The sequence below is a fragment of the Orycteropus afer genome, unplaced genomic scaffold (genome assembly GCF_000298275.1).
Source record: "Orycteropus afer afer isolate SDZICR_OR568_19922 unplaced genomic scaffold, OryAfe1.0 scaffold00045, whole genome shotgun sequence".
In the NCBI taxonomy this organism is placed as follows: domain Eukaryota; kingdom Metazoa; phylum Chordata; class Mammalia; order Tubulidentata; family Orycteropodidae; genus Orycteropus; species Orycteropus afer.
The window spans coordinates 15,690,342-15,710,561 of record NW_006921632.1 but is presented as its reverse complement, the minus strand read 5'-3'; the positions used below and the strand labels follow the sequence as shown (position 1 = coordinate 15,710,561).

General features: G+C 39.0%; 1 protein-coding gene across 1 annotated transcript in view; it reads left to right on the top strand.

The window, feature by feature from the left end:
• The first annotated feature begins 1,764 nt into the window (after positions 1-1,764).
• CNTN1 (contactin 1) overlaps positions 1,765-20,220 on the top strand; it is a 190,662-nt gene continuing 172,206 nt past the window's right edge. The window contains exons 1-4 of the mRNA XM_007937988.2: positions 1,765-1,912; positions 2,013-2,088; positions 3,265-3,437; positions 6,708-6,803. Of these exons, the coding sequence (XP_007936179.2) occupies positions 1,765-1,912; positions 2,013-2,088; positions 3,265-3,437; positions 6,708-6,803 (493 nt within the window). The remainder of the gene's footprint in view (positions 1,913-2,012; positions 2,089-3,264; positions 3,438-6,707; positions 6,804-20,220) is intronic.

The window sequence follows — 20,220 nt, the reverse complement described above, 5'->3', positions numbered from 1 at the left end:
CAGGATAGAAAGCTGAGTCCTAAATAAGTAAATTGGCTTGCTCAAGAGCTAGTTAATCACACATGCTAGATCAAAACACATGTGACTTCAAAAGAAGCATATAATTTTTAAAAACTTTTATTGTGATTTTGGGGAAAGTTTACTGAGTAAATTGGTTTTCCATTCAACAATTCACACACATTTTGTTATATGATTTTAAGTACAATTCCCAGAATGTAACAGCACTCTACCTACTTCCTCCCTGTGTTCACTGTTTCCATTTGTCCTTCTTTCCTATCCCTTGTTACCTCCTGAGCTTTATGCCAGGGCAAATGCTGCCTTTTTGATCTCCTATGGTTGATTGTTCTAATGAGTTCATACCTCCCTGGTGTTGCTATTCACCTTATAGGCCAGTCTATTATTTGGCTGAAAGTTGACCCATGGGGGTGAGTTCAGTTCAGGCCTGAAGGGTGTCTAAGGGCCAGTCTCAGGTGTTCCATCAGTCTGTAACAAACCAGAAACCCTGTTTTTCTTTTTCCTTAACTTGTTCTACATTATTTTTCCCGCTGTATCCAGGAAGTCTTATTATGATCCTTTTCAGAGCAGTCAGCAGTGGTAGCTGGATACCATCTAATTCTTCTGGTCTCATGTCATGGAAGCTGGGGTTCACTTGGTCTGTTAGTTCTTTGGACCAATTATTTCCATATGTCTTTGATTTTCTTAATTCTTCTTTGCTCCAAACAGAAAGAGGCCAATAGTTGCACTTTAGATGGTTGTTCACAAACTTTTAAGACCCTCGTTGCTACTCACCAAAGTAGGATGTAGACATTGTTTTTGTGGACTATGTTATGCTAATTGACCTGGTGTTCCCTGAGATCACAGTCCTGCGTCGCCAAGCCCAACAATTCATTCCCTCAAGGTGTTTGGTTATAGTTAAGACGTTTTCACATCTTTACCCGCTGTAGAAGCACATAATGGTGCAATGGTTAAGTGCTCCACTGCAAACTGAAAGGTTGGTGGTTTGAACTGCCTAGGTGCTATGAGGGTGAAAGATGTTAAATCTTCTTCCATAAAGATTATAGCTCTGGAGGCCCTATATGAGGCAGTTTTACTCTGTCCTACAGGGTCATTATGAGTCGGAACTGAGTCAATAGCAACAGGTTTACTTATCTAGATAGGTTGATAGAGTTCTCAAAAACTATTTTAGTAATGCGACAAAAACTATTTCAGTAATTTTAGTAATGTGACACTCTGTCTTTAATGCTCATACATAGAACCTTAGAGATCACCTTCCCGGCTGGCATCGAGGCTACAAAACAGAAAGTGTTGTTCTCTCATTGTGTTCTAGAAATATGGATAGTTGTGCTTCTCCTTGTCTCACCCTTTCCCTAAACAGACACAGTAAGAAGCAAAGCTTTTTTTGGCAAATACATCACCAAGTCCTTCCCAAAAGTTGCCCAAGCACTGAGGTTCCCAGGGCACACTTGGCCTGACTGTCTACACATTAATGTAGAGAGCTGGAGGAGAGAAGCAGATACTTTATCGTGTTATGAAGGCAGCCAAAAAAATTCATATCATGATGTAGCTTGACTGATAAAAAGAACATCTGAATTGTTTAAAATTTCCTTAATATTCAGGGAAAACTATACTGACCGTGGTCATGCAATTTGTCATTCAAACAGTAGTTTTATATTTGTAGCATATTCTGTGATAAATTTGGTATTCATGCAGCATCCTGAGATGTACAACAGGGAACTTTACTTTCCATTTATCAGCCTTGTGGCTATGACTTTTCCATTATCTTGTCCAGGCCTTCAAACTAATGAAAACTACAATAAAAATGGTTCTTATGACAATGTTAAAGGGATTGTAACAATGGTGTACATTCCTGAAAACAAACTAGTGAACTTACCAAATGTGGCAAAACTGAATCGTATGTGACATCAAAGGCAGAATCAGATCAATTGGGAGGAAGTTAAGGCAATACATAAAAATTTAGAGTAAACATAATGAAATTTTTTTATAAATCCCAGCAGTTGGCTGGAGCTGCCCCACAGGGCAATCTACTGCTTTGACTAGTCCTAAGCGACTTGACACTGTATGGTTCAAGTATGATCATCATTTGCAGGTGGGGGCACTATTCTTTGGGAATTTGGGATTTTAAAAATGCAAAAGCACATAGTTTTCTATGCTTCCTTTTAAATTACCTTCTATACTATGAAAAAATTAACACTGAAAACATTCCAGTAGTTTTTATTTAATAAAAGATGTTCTCTTTTGGCAAGATTTATTTCTTGATCAGAAACATACCAGACTATAAACAAAGCTGTCACTAAGATACAGGCCATTCATCGAACATTAATAAACTGTACTCCATAAGGATTATAAAATCTCGATGGTTGTCTTAATTGGATATTATTTTATACATGCATTTTTTCCCATCTCACTAGGAAAGTTAGAGCCCATTTCTAGTTACTTCATTTATAACACAACGTCTGTCAATTAAGTTTGATTGCCAGCAACATGTCTCACCTAGGTTATTTTGGAAATATATAATGGGGGAAAAAATTCCTTTATCAAGAATAACCCCTGAATAATGTGAAAAGGCACAAGTGAAAACTAACTCTAGGCTGAAGAAAATTTGTTTAGTGTGCTGGCAATTTAGCAACCATAGCTCCCATTGACTTTACCATTTTCAAATTGTGTGATCGACCTCTAGTGGTCAGAGTATGTTATTTACTCTACAGGATCCAGATTGTGTTCATGTTCACTTTATTGAAGAATTACTTTGAAATTTAGTATCATATATTGACATTTTATATTTTAATTCTGTTATAATGATGCTATTAATAGTATATATATATATTTATATATATAGAGAGTATATATATATATATACACAAATACACACTAGTAAGTAGATGGTTATCATTTATAATATACATATAATTGCTAAGAAATAAATTTATGGAAGAAAATCCAATGGAGTTTGTGTCTTTTGTGATACATCATAAAAAAAAAGAAGAAATATGTCATGCACTTTAGGATTTACCTTCCTGTGCCTGAGCTAAATTATAAAAAAAGAGCTCAGGGACATGGAATTATAGGGTGTGAAGAAATACCATCTACTTAATCTGTCTTAAAGAACTTTATCTTAAAGAGCTATCTACTTAATCATCTGACTTCTTATGTAGTTGAGCCTGTATTGTTTGAGAACGATGCTAGCCCAGTATGCTTTCCAGGCCTTGTGACCCTTAGTATGACATTTATTTCTTTTTCTCATAGATGGAGAATGAATAATGGGGATATTGATCTGACAAGTGATCGATACAGTATGGTGGGAGGAAACCTTGTCATCAACAACCCTGACAAGCAGAAAGATGCTGGAGTATACTATTGTTTAGCATCAAATAACTATGGAATGGTCAGAAGCATTGAAGCAACCTTAAGCTTTGGATGTAAGTAGTTGTTACTTAAAAAAAAAAAAAAAGATAAAGGTATTTAGGTGAAGTAAGCATTAAGTGTATTTTAATTATTGGCAATAATCTACATAGTGACCCCTCCTTGGGTTACCTAAGTGGTATGTCTACAGAAGTAGATTGCCCAATCTTCCTTCTGAGGAGAGGCTGCTGGGTTTGAACTGTCAGGCTTCTGGTTAGCAGTCAAAAGCCTTAGCCACTATGCCACTAGAGCTCGTCCTACATAAACTAGAATGATAAATTTGCAATTACCTACTCTTTGGGATTTTCCAATTTTATTAAAATACTTCTACTTACCTCTCTCAGTGAAAATGGACTCTTCTGCCTCAACATTCCAACAAATTTTGCTGAATGCTTATTGTGTAGAATTTTAAAGAGGACATATTCCCTTTCCACAAACAGTTGCAGTTTGTTGGCAGTAAAACAGGTCATACACACATGAAAACTTTAAATTAAGATATGAGGAAGTTTGACCTTCAAAGTAGATATCAATAAGTGCTGTTACAAGAACTTATCAAGAAGAAAACTCAAGAAGGAAGGAATGTGAGGAGAAGGTTCCACGAATGGAGTGGATCTTATATAATTAATTGGCCTTAATTGTGTGGTGAAGAAAAACTTTTGAGAGAGCAAAGTGTCATGAGGGGTATTTTGAACATACTTGAAATAGTCAGAATGTTGGAAAGTAAAGCTAAACATTTTAAAGGCTCTGGAAAGGCTCTCTAAAAAAGTAGTATTGGTGGAAGTGCTAAATTATGATTCTAAATGGGGGAAATATCACCCCCTGTTCTGATTACCTGGTACCGCTCTGACAGGAATATACCACAAATGAGATGGCCTTAACAAACAGGAGTTTATTCTTACAATTTGGAGGCTTTAAGTCCAAGTTCAAAGTGCCAGGTTCTAGGGGCTGGGTAAAAGCCCTTCAGCCTTGGGCTTCAGCTCTGCCTCCAGCTCCCAGCCCACTGAAGCTAGAGGCTTTTCTTCACTCTGACAGCTGCTGGCTGCTGAGGCTGCCAAACCCAAGGTTGACAAGTAAAAAGGCACTGTTCCAATGTTACCAAACCACATGACAGGCCATTAATTCAAGTCCAGTGTAAGTCCCAAGGTTGGCAGAGCATGGCAGGCTGCTGAACAACGACATGGCTACATGCAGGGTCCAAGCATGCCAAAAGCTAGAGACCATCCCAAGGCTTCTCCTTATATACAGGAAGCAGACCACATCCCCAAGATAGCTACTCAGCTGCTTGTGGTAGATTCCGCCATGGAGTTGATTGCCAGTCTTATCATGGGGAATAACTGCCACCAGCAGGCCAGACACTCAACCAGACCCACCCAAGTTGATATGCAAATTTAACTACCACAACCCCCAACAGGGTGAAAATGTATTCTTGGATAAGTATTGTGTCCCTCCAAAACACAAATCCTACCTGACAAAATCATATTACTTAATATTTAATTTCCTCCTGTTGGAGGAAATTTAATCAATTAAATTATTTTAAATTAATATTTCTTCCTTATGGGGGAAATAGTGAAAAACACTTTGAGGAAAACTGTGCTAAGCTAAAAATTGGAGGTTACTCTGAAGGAAACTTGTCCATTGGGGGAGGAATTAGACCGGATGATCTCCAGTATGTGATTTTGTGAATTAGCATTGAAATTGTTTGTAAAGTAGACTATAGAATGAAAATGATGTTTTTAGAAGCCCGATCTGTCCTGGAAAAAGTGTAGCCAGAGTGCTCATTAGAAATGAGAATGACCAGGCTTCATCTTAGCTACTTTGGTCATGTCAGAAGGGAACATTTGCTAGAGAAGGATGTCATGCTTGGTAAAGTCAAATGTTAGTGAAAAAGGGGAAGACCCTCAATGAGATGGATTGACACAGTGGCTGCAACAATGGGCTCAAGCATAGCAAGGATTGTGAGGATGTGCAGGGCAGGGTAGTGTTTCATTCTGTTGTACACGGGGTCGTTGTGAGTTGGAGCTGACTTGACAGCACCTAACAACATGTGACGGTGATTACCAGGAAGGAGTAAGAGAGTCAGCTAGAGCAGTCAGATTATATTAGTGTTATGACAAAGGGAACATCAATAGTACAGAAAAACCTTGAAGAAATACTTGACAGATTGTGCTGCACTGAAGGAAAGAAGGCCACTAAATATTTCTTCAAGTAAAATTTAGTTAAAGGACAGAAATATTCTGTTCTCATTAAAAAAGGGATGTGAGGGAATAAAACCAACTTCAAGGATGAGGGAAGTTTAAATGGTTATTTCACATACAGAGGTCATGATGGCATTGAATTATCCAAGTCAAAATGTCAAGTAGACATTCAAGGCGAGGCATTCAACTGAAGCATCAGACTCCAGATTTGAAGGGCCCTCTGCAAGAAAGTAACAATTAGAATAGATACATTTTCAGAGGTATACAATCTATTGAGAGGAGTGAAAATCAGATAATACAGTTTGAGAACTGATCATAAATAAGGAATAGGACAAGAGGCAGGACTTAAATGGAATAAACTACAGTAAAACAAATGAAGAATCAAAATAATAGAGTATCAATGAATAAAGGAAAATATGAGTTCCAAATACATAGTTGGGTAAAGGAAGGAAAACCCAGCATTTGAAAAGGTGATTGGTGACCTTCAAGTTATTTGACTGCTAACCAGAAGCCTGGGGGTTCAAATCCACTAGCCACGCCTTAGAAGGAAGGTTGGGCAATCTATTTCTGTAGTGATACTGCCTTGGAAACCCAAGGAGGGGTCACTATGAGTCGGCTCAGACTTGAGAGGAGTGAGTTTGGGTTTGTTTTTCTTTTTTAAGTTCCCCATGTAAGGTTCCAACATCCAAGTCCTTTCTTGGGAAGGAAACTATTGTATACCTTAAGTTCATTGCTATATAGTTAATTTCTTTGATAGATCCCTATTTTTCTTTCTGAGTCTATTACATTTTTAGATAAGCAATCTGAGATTGTTCCTAAATCTGACGCAAAAGTCTTTAAGATGTTTGAAATCTTCAAGTTTGCCAGAATATTATGCAAGCTGCTATCAATAGGCATAGGCTTTGAGTCCACCAGGCCATAGCACATGGAAACCTCAGCATGTAAGAACAAGAAGTTGACTCTCAACAGTGTCACTAAACTGAGAAGTACTTTATCAACAAATGAGTTAGTTGCTAAATGGTAAAATTTAATGAGTGCCTGTCTTTCTGTTGACCAGAAAACAAATGCTTTCTTTATTTTTTTCATAATTAGATCTTGATCCTTTCCCACCTGAGGAACGCCCTGAGGTCAGAGTTAAAGAAGGAAAAGGAATGGTGCTTCTCTGTGACCCTCCATACCATTTTCCAGGTAAATTTAGTTCCTCTGCAACTACAGGCAGTCCTCGAGTTATGAATATCCGACTTATGTACAACTTTTAGTTACAAATCAATCTCTGAAAGGCCTTTTATAATAAAATTTCAAAGTACATATACAAATTTGTAATAAATGGGTGCTACTTTGTGACACACACCACAACATTGTAAGTATTATTAATGTATCATTATGTTAAAGGTGTTTTAGTGTATCTGGAAATTTTTTCTTTAATGTTTTTTATCCATAGAAAGCTTCCTGTTGGTGTGGAGTTAACTGCAACTCTTAGCAATCCTATAGGATAGAGTAGAAGTGCCCTATAGAGTTTCCAAGTCTATAAATCTTTACAGAAGATTTATAGACTTCTCCTACAGAGAAGCTAGTGGCTTCAAACTGCCGACATTTAGGTTAGCAGCTGAGAACTTAACCACTGCACCAGCAGGAATCCTTTATAGAAAGTTACACTATACACGAAGACAAACATTTGACTGATGTTAGATACGAACTATCTATGTATCAATTTACATACATGATAGCCTTTCTGGAAATTATTCCTAAAATAGAACAGTATCAATGAATATATAATCGGTCATTTTATAAATAATTTAACATTTACCATATACTGTGAACTGTAATTAAGCACTAAAAGTAATAAAGATATCATAAATTATTAATCTCTTTAGGAGCACCAATATGCAAGAATAATCATCCAGTTTAGAAAAAGGACTATATTAAGTGGCACTGGCCACAAGTTTCAGTTGTTGAATAGATGTTTTTCGTAATTTGATATGGCTAAAATAATAGCCACCAAAGTAGTAATATAGAAGATAAAAGCTACTTTACCTTCACTAACTTCCATATCTCTTAATTTATCACATATTAGTTTGAAATAATATATGAACAGCACTTTTCATGTGGAAAGAAAATAAATGTTTTGTATTCTTATATTTGTAATATGATGTTATAAATTTGACATTGAATGTACGTTCTATTATAAGTCATTTTATATTAATACATACATATGCATAAGTAGTGCCTAAGGCGTTTGACTGCTAACGAGAAGGCTAGTTGTTCAAACCCCATCAGCCACTCCTGGGAAGGAAGATTGGGCAATCTACTTCTGTAGAGATAACACCTTGGAAACCCAGGGAGGGGTTGCTATGAATCAAGATTGACTCAACAGCAGTGAGGTTTTTGTTTTTTTTAAATGCATATACGTGTGTGTGTGTGTGTGTGTGTGTGTGTAAAAAACACATACACACGCACATACATATGTATGGATATATTTCCTCAGAGAACTTCTAATGAGAGAGATAGAGAATAAACAAGATGAGTAATTAACACACACAGCATGTTAGACTTTGATAGATAAGTGCTAAGGAATAAAAAATAAATGGAGAAGGAGAGGAAATTTTGAGGGTGATGGCTGAATATTAGAAAGGGTATTACTGAGAAAGTAATTTTGAATGAAGGTCTGAAAGAAATGAAAGTGCTAATAATACAGGTATTTGAAAGAAGGATAGGTAAGGCAGATGAAGCATTCAGGGAGTACAGAGGCATGAGATGAGATTATAGAGAAAAAACAAGGAATCATGGATTGTTGTAATAGAGTGAATAAGGCAGTAGTAGCATAGTGCCTAAGGCATTTGACTGCTAACTAGAAGGCTGGCGGTTCAAACCCACCAGCCACTCCTCAAAAGGAAGGTTAGGCAATCTACTTCTGTAGTGATACTGCCTTGGCAACCCAAGGAGGGGTCGCTATGAGTCGGAGCCGACTCAACGACACACAACAACAACAAACAATAACAGTAAGGAACAATGTGAGAGATGTACAAGAGCTGAATGGTGTAAGTCTTTGTAATTACTTTGGGTTTTACTTTGAGTGGGATTTATATCAGAGGTCTTTGAGCAGAGGAGTTATATGGCATGTCTTAAGTTATAGAAAGATGACTGTGTCTACTGCTTTAAGAAAGAACTGAAGGTAGGACAAGGGGAAAGTAGGGAGATCAGTTAGTTAGGAGGCATTGTAATAATGAATAATAATGTAATAATGAAGATCAGAGCAGTGATGGTAAAGGTGGGAAGAAGTGGTTAAATTCTGGATATATTTTGAAGGAAGGGTCAAGAGAACTTGATGTGATGAGTGAGAGAGATATAGGAATTAGGAAACATCAAAAGTTTTGTCATAATCTGAAAGAATGGAGCCACCATTACCTAAACTGAAGGAATCAGTGTGGATATGTGAAATGTGAGGTGTCTATTATATTTCCAAGTGGTGCTGTTGAGTTGGAAGTTCTGTATATGTGTGTGGAGTTCAGGGGAGAGGTCTGAGTTAGGAATATCAATTTCTGAGTCATCATTATACAAATTGTTTTAAAAGCCATGGGACCACATGTTATCTTCTAGGGAATTAGAGTAGATAGAAAGAGGAATAGTTCTAAGGAAGAGGTCCTGAGATTTATCAACTCTTGCTTTCACAGTCTGCATAGCATCTTAATCATTGTATTCAGTGAAGAATTTCATGGACCAAAACAAGGTTCTTGTCCTCTTCATATAGGCAGAAACTTGAAACTCTTAAGTCAAAAGAGTTAATTACCTTTCCATTCCAATAAATATTTACAAATTTACATGAAAAAATTCTAATTTGGCCTTCTAAATGAGTACAAGAAACACCATTAATCACAGAATAGAAATGGAACCTTTTTGATCACTTTCTGTCATTTTACATCATTTGTTGGAAGGTGTCATCGAGTTGGTTCCAACTCATAGTGACCCTATGTACAGCGTCTCCATACACTGCCTGGTTCTGTGCCATACTCACAGTTATTGCTGTTCTTGAGCCCATTGTTACAGCCACTGTGTCAATCTATGTAGTTGAGTCTTTTAAACTGAACTTCTACTTTACCAAACATGATGTCTTTTAGTACTTTTAAAATCTCTTTAAACATTAGACATTCCACCTTTAAATATAAAAATAAACATTTGTTTTGAAACCATAGTGTATGTGTGTGTGTACTATTTTATCAACTCAATGTCATAAATCTTCCTACTTCCTTATTACAAGTAAATAAAGGTTTTGTGCTTTGCAGCTTGGAACTTCATTGGGTTGAGGGGAAAAACAAAACTATCTTTGGCTTCTGAAGCTCTTAGATTATTTATGTAATTTCTCTGGTTGTCTAGCCTTTTTGCTATAGTTGGTGACTGGTAACCTGGAATCCTCTCATTATGCCAAATAAACATGGGCATACTACTGAATCTCTCTCCATCTCTATTTTCTCATTGAAATTTAGGTTAATAATTCCTGTGCCACTTACATTAAAGATCTTGTGTTGACATCCTCCTGGTCAATGTACAGGTTCCTCATGAGTACAATTAAGTGTTCTGGAATTTCCATTCTTCTCATTGTTACCCATAATTTGTTATGATTCACACAATCATATGCTTTTGCACAGTTAATAAAACATAAGTAAACATTTCTGGTATTCTTTGCTTTGAGTCAAGATCCATCTGACATCAGCAATGATGTCTCTTGTTCTGCATCTGCTTCTGAATCCAGCTTGCATTTCTGGAAGTTCTCTATCAATATACTGCTGCAACTGTTTTTGAATTATCTTCAGCAAGATTTTACTTGCAAGTGATATTAATGATATTATTTGATAATTTCCACATTCTGTGCTATCACCTTTCTTTGGAATAAATATTTTTCTCTGGAGAAAATACAGATCTCTTCCAGTCAGTTGGCCAGGTAGCTGTCTTCCAAATCTCTTGGCATAGCTGAGTGAGTGCCTCCAGCAGGGCATTCATTTGTTGAAACATCTCAATGGGTATTCTGTCAATTCCTGGACCCTTGTTTCTTACCAATTCCTTCAGTGCAGTTTCAACTTCTTCCCTTAATACCAATGGTTCTTGATCATATATATGCTACCTCCTGAAATGGACAAAAACTTACCAGGTCTTTTTGGTACAATGACTGTATATTCCTTCCATCTTCTTTTGATGCTTCCTACATCACTCAATATTTTGCTCATAGAATCTTTTTTTATTACAACTTGGGACTTAACATTTTTTCTCAGTTCTTTCAGCTTGAGAAATAGCAAGCGTGTTCTTTCTTTTTGGTCTACTAACTCCAGGTTTTTGCATATTTCATTGTAGTAATTGGCTTTATCTGCTGAAACTGCTCTTTGAAATCTTCTGCTCAACTCTTTTTTTCTTGTCATTTCTTCCATTTGCTTTAGGTACTCTCTGCTCAGGGGAAAGTTTCTGAATCTCTTCTGGCATCCATTTTGGTCTTTTCTTCCTTTTTCATCTTTTTAATGACCTCTTGCTTTCTTTATGGATGATGTTCTTGATGTCATCCCATAATTCTTCTGGTTTTTGGTGATTGGTGTTCAATGCATGAAATCTATTCTTTAGATGGTCTCTAAATTCAGGAGGAATATATTCAAGATCATATTTTGGCTCTCATGGACTTGTTTTAATTGTCTTCAACTTCAAGTTGAACTTGCATATGAGCAGTTGGTTTTCTGTTCCACAATCAGCTCCTGGTCTTGTTTTGGCTAAAGATATTGAGCTTTTCCATCACCTCTTGCCACAGATATAGTCAGTCTGATTCCTGTGTACTCCATCTGGTGAAGTCCATGTGTATAGCTGCTATTTGTGTTGTTGAAAAAAGGTGTTTGCAATGAATAAGTCATTAGTCTTGCAAAATTCTGTCATGCGATTTCCAGCATTATTTCTGTCACCAAGGTTAAATTTTCCAACTACTGGTAATTCTTCACTTCTAACTTTTGCATTCCGATTACCAGTTATAATTAACACATCTTGATTGTATGTTCTGTTCATTTCAGACAGCAGAAGTTGATAAAAATCTTCAATTTCTTCATGTTTGGTTTTGGTGTTTGATGTGTAAATTTGCATAATCATAGTATTAACTGGTCTTCTTTGTAGGCATATGGATATTATCCTATCACTGACAGCATTGTTCTTCAGGATAGATCTTGAAACATTGTTTGTGATAGTGAATGCTATGCTGTTCCTCTTCAGACTGTCATTCATAGTAGACCATATGGTTGTTTGATTCAAAATGGCCAAAACCAGTCCATTTCAGCTCACTAATGCCTAGGATATCAATCTTTATGCATTCTATTTCATTTTTGACAACTTCCAATTTTCCTAGATTCTTACTTTGTATTTTCCGTGTTCTGATTATTAATGGATGTTTGCAGCTGTTTCTCCCCAAATTGAGTCATGCCACATCAGGAAATGGAAGTCCCAAAAGCTTTACTTTATCCATATCATTAAGGTTGGTTCTACTCTGAAGCTTGGTTCTACTCTTATGATGCAGCTCTTTTCCACTTGTATTTTCAGTGCTTTCTGACCTAAGGGGCTGGCTTTCCTGCACTGTATTGGACAATGTCTCAGGCTATTCATGAAGTTGCCAAGTAATGTATCAGACAGATTTCCTCTGCTATTCATAAGGTTTTTCCTGGCCAACTCTTTGAGAAGTGGAGGGCCTCTTCTTCTTCCTAGTCTGTCTCAGTCTGTAAGCTGAGTTGAAACCTGTGCACCATTTGCAACCCTGCTGGCATTAGAGACACCAGTGGCACAGCCTCAAGCCTCACAGCAACACACAAGCCACCACAGTAAGACAAACTGACAGACAAGTTTGTCTCCCTTAGCTGTTTGAAACATCTCTGCCCACCCCTTACCTGGATCCTACGGCTTTGTCATCCCTGGCTCTTTCCCTCCTTCCTGCCTCTTGGGTGTGAGTCCTGTCTCCCTCCCCTTACCTGGATCTCTCGGCTCTGTCTCATCCCTGGCTCTTACCCTGCTTCCCGCATCTGGGTGTGGGGCTTGTCTGCCTCCCCTTACCTGGGTTCCTGTGGCTCTGTCTCATCCCCAACTCTTGCCCTGCTTCCTGCATCAACCTGCTGGTTAGCAGTCAAGTGCCTTAGGCACTATGCCACCAGAGTTACTTGATATATGATTTAGTAAGGTTGAATAAATAATGTATTTCAATGTAATAAAATGAAATCAGCAAAATGCTCTGTAGTTTGAGAAAACAAACTTCCCAGATAATATGGTCCAGACTCTGCTAGGGTAAGGGGAAGAGGTCTCAGACATCTATTGATAAAAGCAACAGTACTTTCACATGTGCTGGCTTACTCTTTTTGATAAATTAATTTTATAGTAATGTATTATTTAATCCAGTCAATAGTGCTATGAGGAAAACAGATATTGCCTTTTTCAGAGATTGTTGGTTTTATCATCTGCAAGGGACTAGGAAAATCATGGATAAAATGATAGTCCATTGACTCCCTATGAGAACTAGATTTAAGTTTAGCTCTTGTCAACAGTAAGTCTGATTCTTAAGTCAGAGAAGTAAGGTGTGTGTGGTGTAGTAAATTACCTGGTATGGCTTTTCTAGCCATAAGTCTTTGTAAACTCCATGGTGGAATTTGCTGTGAGCAACTGAGGAGCTCCTGATTGTAAAAGTTATCCACCTGGGGTATTTCTGTTGAGCAGTGGCACAAAGCAATGTTCTGGGAAGTTTGCTGTCTCTCAGGTGCTTAGAATTCTGATGTTATGATTAGCTAGTTTGGCCACTCTGCCAGGCTCAAAAGGAGGCCTCCTGGAGGCCAAAGTCTCTCTCTGACTGCTGGCTGAAAAGGACATGCTGCTGAGAGAAACACACTCCCAAGAGAAACATGCTCCTGAGAGACACATGCTCCTGAGAGACATGTGCTGCTGAGAAAGAGACACAATACACATGCCTTGCTGAGAGAGACACCAACGGACACGTACTGCTGGGAAAGAGACTGTGAGAGACTGATGGCTGAGAGACACTGAGCATTTTTCCTGAACTTGAATTGTAACCTGGTGCATCCCTAAAAAAACCTATAATCTGTGAGCCACTGCAGTGAATTATCGAATCCAGCAGAAAGGTGGTTAGTGCTATGGGAGGAAAGGTTGGTGTCAGAGTTGGTGAAAGAGCTGGAGGGAGGCAGCATGTCTGGCATCACAGGAATAGGCCTTGGGCTACTGATGGTGATTCTGTCTTCCTCTTGTGTAGTTAGAGGAGGTCAGAAGATGTGATCTCCTTGCCCCTTTGGCAGTGCAGCTATCACAACAGTCATGGTATTGTTTATTTTCATGGTTGTGAGGTTGCTGGTTTAATAAGGAATTATCATTTTGTGACCAAGAGCTATGCATTATCCACATTTCCCTTTTGTGCACTAATGGAGTGAGTATTGGAGTATTCCCTCAAACTGAGGAGAGATGAAGATAGAAAACTGTACAAAAAGAAGCTTGAGGAAACAAGCTATTGTGTTTAGCCAAAGAAATTTCCTGTGGTTAAGAGTTACCACATAATATACTTCCTAATATTTAAGAAAACCAGTAACATGCTTTTCCCTCTTTCTATGGTTTTCACTTTTTAGTTTGATCACAACAGGTTATGTCATTTCTAAATCTATAATTTAGAATAGCAGGAAAGAGAGAAAAAGCTAATTTGGTGTGGTAGTTCAGTTTGTGTGTCAACTTGGCTGGGCCTGGTTGAGTGGCTGGGCAGCTGAATGTAGTATTCCCCTTGATGAGACTGGTAATCAACTTCATGGGTAGAATCTACTGTGAGGAGCTGAGTAGCGGCCTTAGGGAATGTGGTTTGCTTCCTGTATATAGGCAGAAGCCTTGGGGACAGTCTCTAACTTATAGCACGCTTGGACCCTGCATGTAGCCATGTCATCGTTCAGCAGCCTGCCACGCTTTGCCGATATTGGGACTTACAATGGACTTAAATTTATGGCCTGCCGTGTGTTTGGTAACATGGGGACTGTGCCTTTTTACTTATCAACCTTGGGCTTGTCAGCCTTAGCAGCCAGCAGCTATCTGAGTGAAGAAGTGCCTCTAGCTTCAGTGGGCCAGGAGCTGGAAGGAGAGTGAAGCACAAAGCTGAGGGGCTTTCACCCAGCCCCTAAGGCCTGGCACTTTTAATTCAGACTTAAAGCCTCCAAACTGTAAGAGAATAAACTCCTGTTTGTTAAGGCCATCCCATTTGTGGCATATTCTTGTCAGAGCAGCACTAGGTAACCAGAACAGAATTTGGTACCGAGAGAGTAGGGTGCTCTAACAGATACCTAAAATGTGGAAACAGGAATGGAGTGTGTCCTTGACCTGAAACCCTGGCAGAGAAACCTCAGCATACAGCATGACAGACGGCAGGAGCAGACCAAGAGACCAGCAGGAGAGATGGCAGGAGCAGAGCCCAGAGACTGGCAAGAAAGATGGCAGTAGCAGAGCCGAGAGAACCGGCATGAGACAGTGACAGTCTTAGCAGCCCATGGAGGAAAAAGCTTGATGCCTTTGGTTAGGTGGCTTACTGGTGGAGTGAGTTGCGTTCAAGCATTAATTGTTAGAGAAGACTAGCATAAAATGGAATAGCAGGTTGGCTGACCCACAGAGCAAGACAGCTGAGTGTTTTTAGGGCAAGAAGATTTCCAGCAGAGTGGGTTGCCTTCAGCATTAATCGATAGAAATGGAGAGACCAAGGAAACAGAAGCAGAGCTGCCTCAGCCTGAAAGGGTAGGACCATGGCCTCTGAGGGTGAAATAATCACAGCCCTCTAGGTTTCAAAGAACCAGGCCTTCACCAAATTGGTTCTGGAGTGTGGGGCTGCTCCTTCATGGGAGCTAGTGGGATGGAGCCATAGCCTTTGCCCAAGAGTGAGGGGGTGGGGCCACCATGCCCAAGAGGGAGAGGAATGGGGCCTGCTAGGCCAAGGGGGTGAAGTCACCACTTAGAAGAACTAGAGGACTGGAGCCACCCAGTGAGAAAGATCTGTACAGATGCCACCCAATGAAGATCTGTACAGATGCCAAGTTGACAAGGGGTGGAATTGTGGTAGTTCAGTTTGTGTGTCAACTTAGCTGGGCCTGGTTGAGTGGCTGGGCAGCTGGATGCTGTATTCCCCACGATGAGACTGGTAATCAACTCCATGGTGGAATCTACTGTGAGCAGCTGAGTAGCTGCCTTAGGGAATGTGGTCTGCTTCCTGTATATAAGCAGAAGCCTTGGGGATAGTCTCTAGCTTATGGCATGCTTGGACCCTGCATGTAGCTGTGTTGTTGTTCAGCAGCCTGCCATACTCTGCGGACCTTGGGACTTACAATGGACTTAATTAGTGGCTTGCCAGGTGTTTGGTAACATCAGGACTATGCCTTTTTTCTTGTCAACCTTGGGCTTGTCAGCCTCAGCAGCAAACAGCTGTCTGAGTGAAGAAACACCTCCAGCTTCAGTGGGCTGAGAGCAGGAGGCAGCGCTGAAGCCTGAGGTTGAGGGGCTTTCACCCAGCCCCTTCAGCCTGGCACTTTGAACTCAGACTTAAAGCCTCCAAACTGTAAGAGAATAAACTCCTGTTTGTTAAGGTCATCCCATTTGTGGTATATTCTTGTCAGAGCAGCACTAGGTAACCAGAATATTTGGCTAGTCATTTTGATTTTATTTATAAATTGCAGTAGCACAAATTGATCATAGACTCTAGAGTAATAAACCTGGATTCAAAATCCTAATTCTGCTTGCTGTTGTTATAAAAACCAAATCAAACCCACTGCAATTAAGTCGATTCTGACTTATAGTGACCCTGCAAACTAGAGTAGAACTGCCCCATATGGTATCCAAGGCTGTAAATCTTTATTGAAACAGACTACCTCATCTTTCTCCCATGGAGTGGCTGGTGGGTTTGAACCACCAACCTGTTAGTTAGCAACCAAATGCTGTTGTTACATGCCATCAGATTGGTTTCCGACTCATAGTGATCCCATGTACAGCAGAATAAAACACTGCCTGGTCCTATACCATCCTCACAATTGTTGCTGTGTTTGAGCCCATTGTTGCACCCACCATGTCAGTCCATCTCATTGAGGGTCTTCCTCTTTTTCACTGATCTAGTTTACCAAGCCTGATGCTCTTCTTCAGGGACTAGTCCTTCCTTATAACATGACCAAATTACACGAGACAAAGTCTTGCCATCCTTGTTCCTAAAGAGCATTCTGGCTATACTTATTCTGACACAGATTTGTTAATGTTTCTGATAGTCAATATTATATTCAATATTCTTTGCCACTGTCATAATTCAAATGCATCCGTTCTTCTTTGGTCTTTCTTATTCATTTTCCAGCTTTCACATATATGTGAGGTGCTTAAAAATACCATGGCTCGGGTGAGACAAAGTCTTCAAAGTCACATCTTTGTTTTTTAACACTTTAAAGAGGTCTTTTGCAACATATTTGCTCAATGTAATAAGTCATTTTATTTCTTGACTGTTGCTCCCTTGGGTGTTGATTCTGAATCCAAGTAAAATGAAATCCTTAACAACTACAGGAATTTCTCTGCTTAACATGATGTTGCTTATTGGTCCATTTATGAGGATTTTTATTTGCTTTATACTGAAATTCAATGCATACTGAAGGCTGTAACCTTTGATCTTTACCAGTAAATGTTTTAAGTCTTCACATTCAGCAAGCAAGGTTGTGCCATATCCGAACTGCAGGTTGTTAATGAGTCTTCTTCCAGTTCTGATGCTGTATTCTTCTTTATATACTCCAGCCTCTCAGATAATTTGCATAACATAAAAACTGAGTAAGTATGATGAAATGATACAAACCTGACACACACCTTTCCTGATTTGAAACCACATACAATCCCCTTGTTCTTTGAATCACTGCCTCTTTGTCTATGTATGGTTCTTCATGAGCACGATTAAGTGCTTGGGAATTCCCATGCTTCATAATGTTATCCATAATTTGGTATGGTCCACACAGTCAATACCTTTACATAGTCAATGAAACATGGATAAATATCTCTGGAATTCACCTTTCAGTCAAGATCCTTCTGACATCAGCAATTTTACCCCTCATTCCATGGCCTTCTGTGAATGAATCCAGCTTGAATTTTTGGCAGTTCCCTGTCGATATACTGCTGCAACTACTTGTAAATTATCTTCAGCAAAATTTTACTTATGTGTAATATTAGTGATATACACGCACTGCCGTCAAGTTGGATATGACTCATAGCGACCCTTCCTTGGGTTTCCGAGGAAGTATCACTACGGAAGTAGATTGCCCAACCTTCCTTCTGAGGAGTGGCTCATGGGTTTGAACTGCCAGCCTTCTAGTTAGCAGTCAAAGGCCTTAGGCATTATGCCACCAGAGTTCCTATTAGTGATATAGTAAGATAATTTCTGCATTATTTTGGCTCACTTTTCTTTGGAATGAGCACAAATATAGATCTCTTCCATTCACTTAGCCAAGTAGCTTTCTTCCAAATTTCTTGGCATAGGTGAATAAGCTCTTCTGATATTATATGCATTTGTAAAAACATCAAAATTGCCATTCCATCAATTCTTGGAGCTTTGTTTTTCAACAATGCCTTCAGTGCAGCTTGGACTTCTTCCTTCAATACTATCGTTCTTCATCATATGCTGTTTCCTGAACTGGTTGAATGCTTACCAATTCTCTATGGTACAGAGATGATATATTCCATCCTGTTTCTTTTGGTGATTCTTACATCATTCAATATTTTTCTCATAAAACCCTTTAATATTCCAACTCTAGGTTTGAATTTTTCTTCAGTTCTTTCAGCTTGAGAAATTCTGAGCTTGTTCTTTCCTTTTGGTTTTCTAACTCCAGGTCCTTGTACATTTCTTTGTCTTATTGAAATCTTCTGTTCAACTCTTCATCCTTTTTCCATTTAGCTAGTCTACATTCAAGAGCAAGTGTCAGAGTGTTAATGACATCGATTTTGGTCTTCTCGTCCTTTCCTATCTTCTTAATGACCTTTTATTTTCTTCACTTATGATGTTCTTGATGTCATCCCACAACTCATCTGGTCTTCAGTCATTAGTGTTTGATGTGTCAAGCCTATTCTTGAGATGGTCTCTAAATTCAGGTGGGATACACTGAAACTCATATTTTGACTCTCATGGATTTGTCTTAATTTTCTTCAACTTCAACTTAAACTTGCATATGAGGAATTGATGATCTGTTCTGCTGTCAACAACTGGCCTTGTTCTGACTGATCATATTGAGCTTTTCCATTTTCTCTTTCCATAGATGTAGTCAATTTGATTCCTTTGTATTTCATCCAGAGATGTCCACATGTATAATTGCCATTTGTTTTGCTGAAAAAGTATTTGCAATGACTAGTCTTGCAAAAATCTATGATTTGATCTCTAGTGTCATTTCTATGACCAAGACCATATTTTCCGATTACTGATTATCTTTGTTTCCAACTTTTGCATTCAAATCACCAGTAATTATCAAGGTATGTTGATTGCATATTTTATCAATTTGAGACTTCAGAAGTTGGTAAAAATCTTAAATTTTTCATCTTAGGCTTTAGTAGTTGGCATGTGAATTTGAATAACATTCATATTAACTGATCTTCCTTGTAGACATATGGATATTATCCTATTGATGACAGTGTTGTACTTCAGCATAGACCTTGAAATGATGATCCTTTCTTTGATAAATGTGGTGCCATTCCTCTTCAATTTATCATTCCTGACACCGTATACAATATTTGTCTGATTCAAAATGGCCAATACCTGTCCATGCCAGCTCACTAATGCCCAAGAAAATTGATCTTTATGTGTGCATTTCATCTTTGACAGCTTCCAGTTTTCCTAGCTTCATACTTCTTACAGGCTACATTTCAATTACTAATGGATGTTTACATCTGTTTCTTCTCATGAGTTGCACCACATCAGCAAATGAAGGTCCTGAAAGCTTTACTCCATCTATATGATTAAGGTTGACTCTACTTTGAGGAGACAGCTCTTCCCAGTCGTATTTACAGTGCCTTCCAACCTGAGGGGTTCATCTTCTGGAACTATATCAGTCAATGTTTCCCTGATACTCTTAAGGTGTTTACTGGCTAATATTTTCAGTCACCACAGGGATCCAGGTGAGGAGAGGGAACTCAGGCACACCCCAAGCAGCAGGGCAGGAGAGTGGGAGAAAGGGGATTAAAAGCCAGGAACCCAGACAGAGGAGCCATCAGCCGCAGGGGTCCAGGTGAGGAGAGAGAACCCAGGCATGCCCAAAGCAGCAGGATGGTAGAGCAGGAAAAAGGGGATTAAAAGGCCCAGGAATCTGGACAAAGGAGTCAGCTGCAGGGACCCAGGTAAGGGTGGTACAAGAGGTTTCCAAAAGGGAGACAAACTTGTCTGTCAGTTTGTCCTACCATGGTGACATGTTGATGTGAGTTTTGAGTCTGAGCCACAGGTGATTTAAACCCAGCGGGATGCACATGGTGCACAGGTATCAGCCCAGCTTACAGACTGAGACAGACTAGGAAGAAGGAAGAGGCCATCCACTTCTCAAAGAACTGGCCAGGAGAAACCTTATGAATAGCAAAG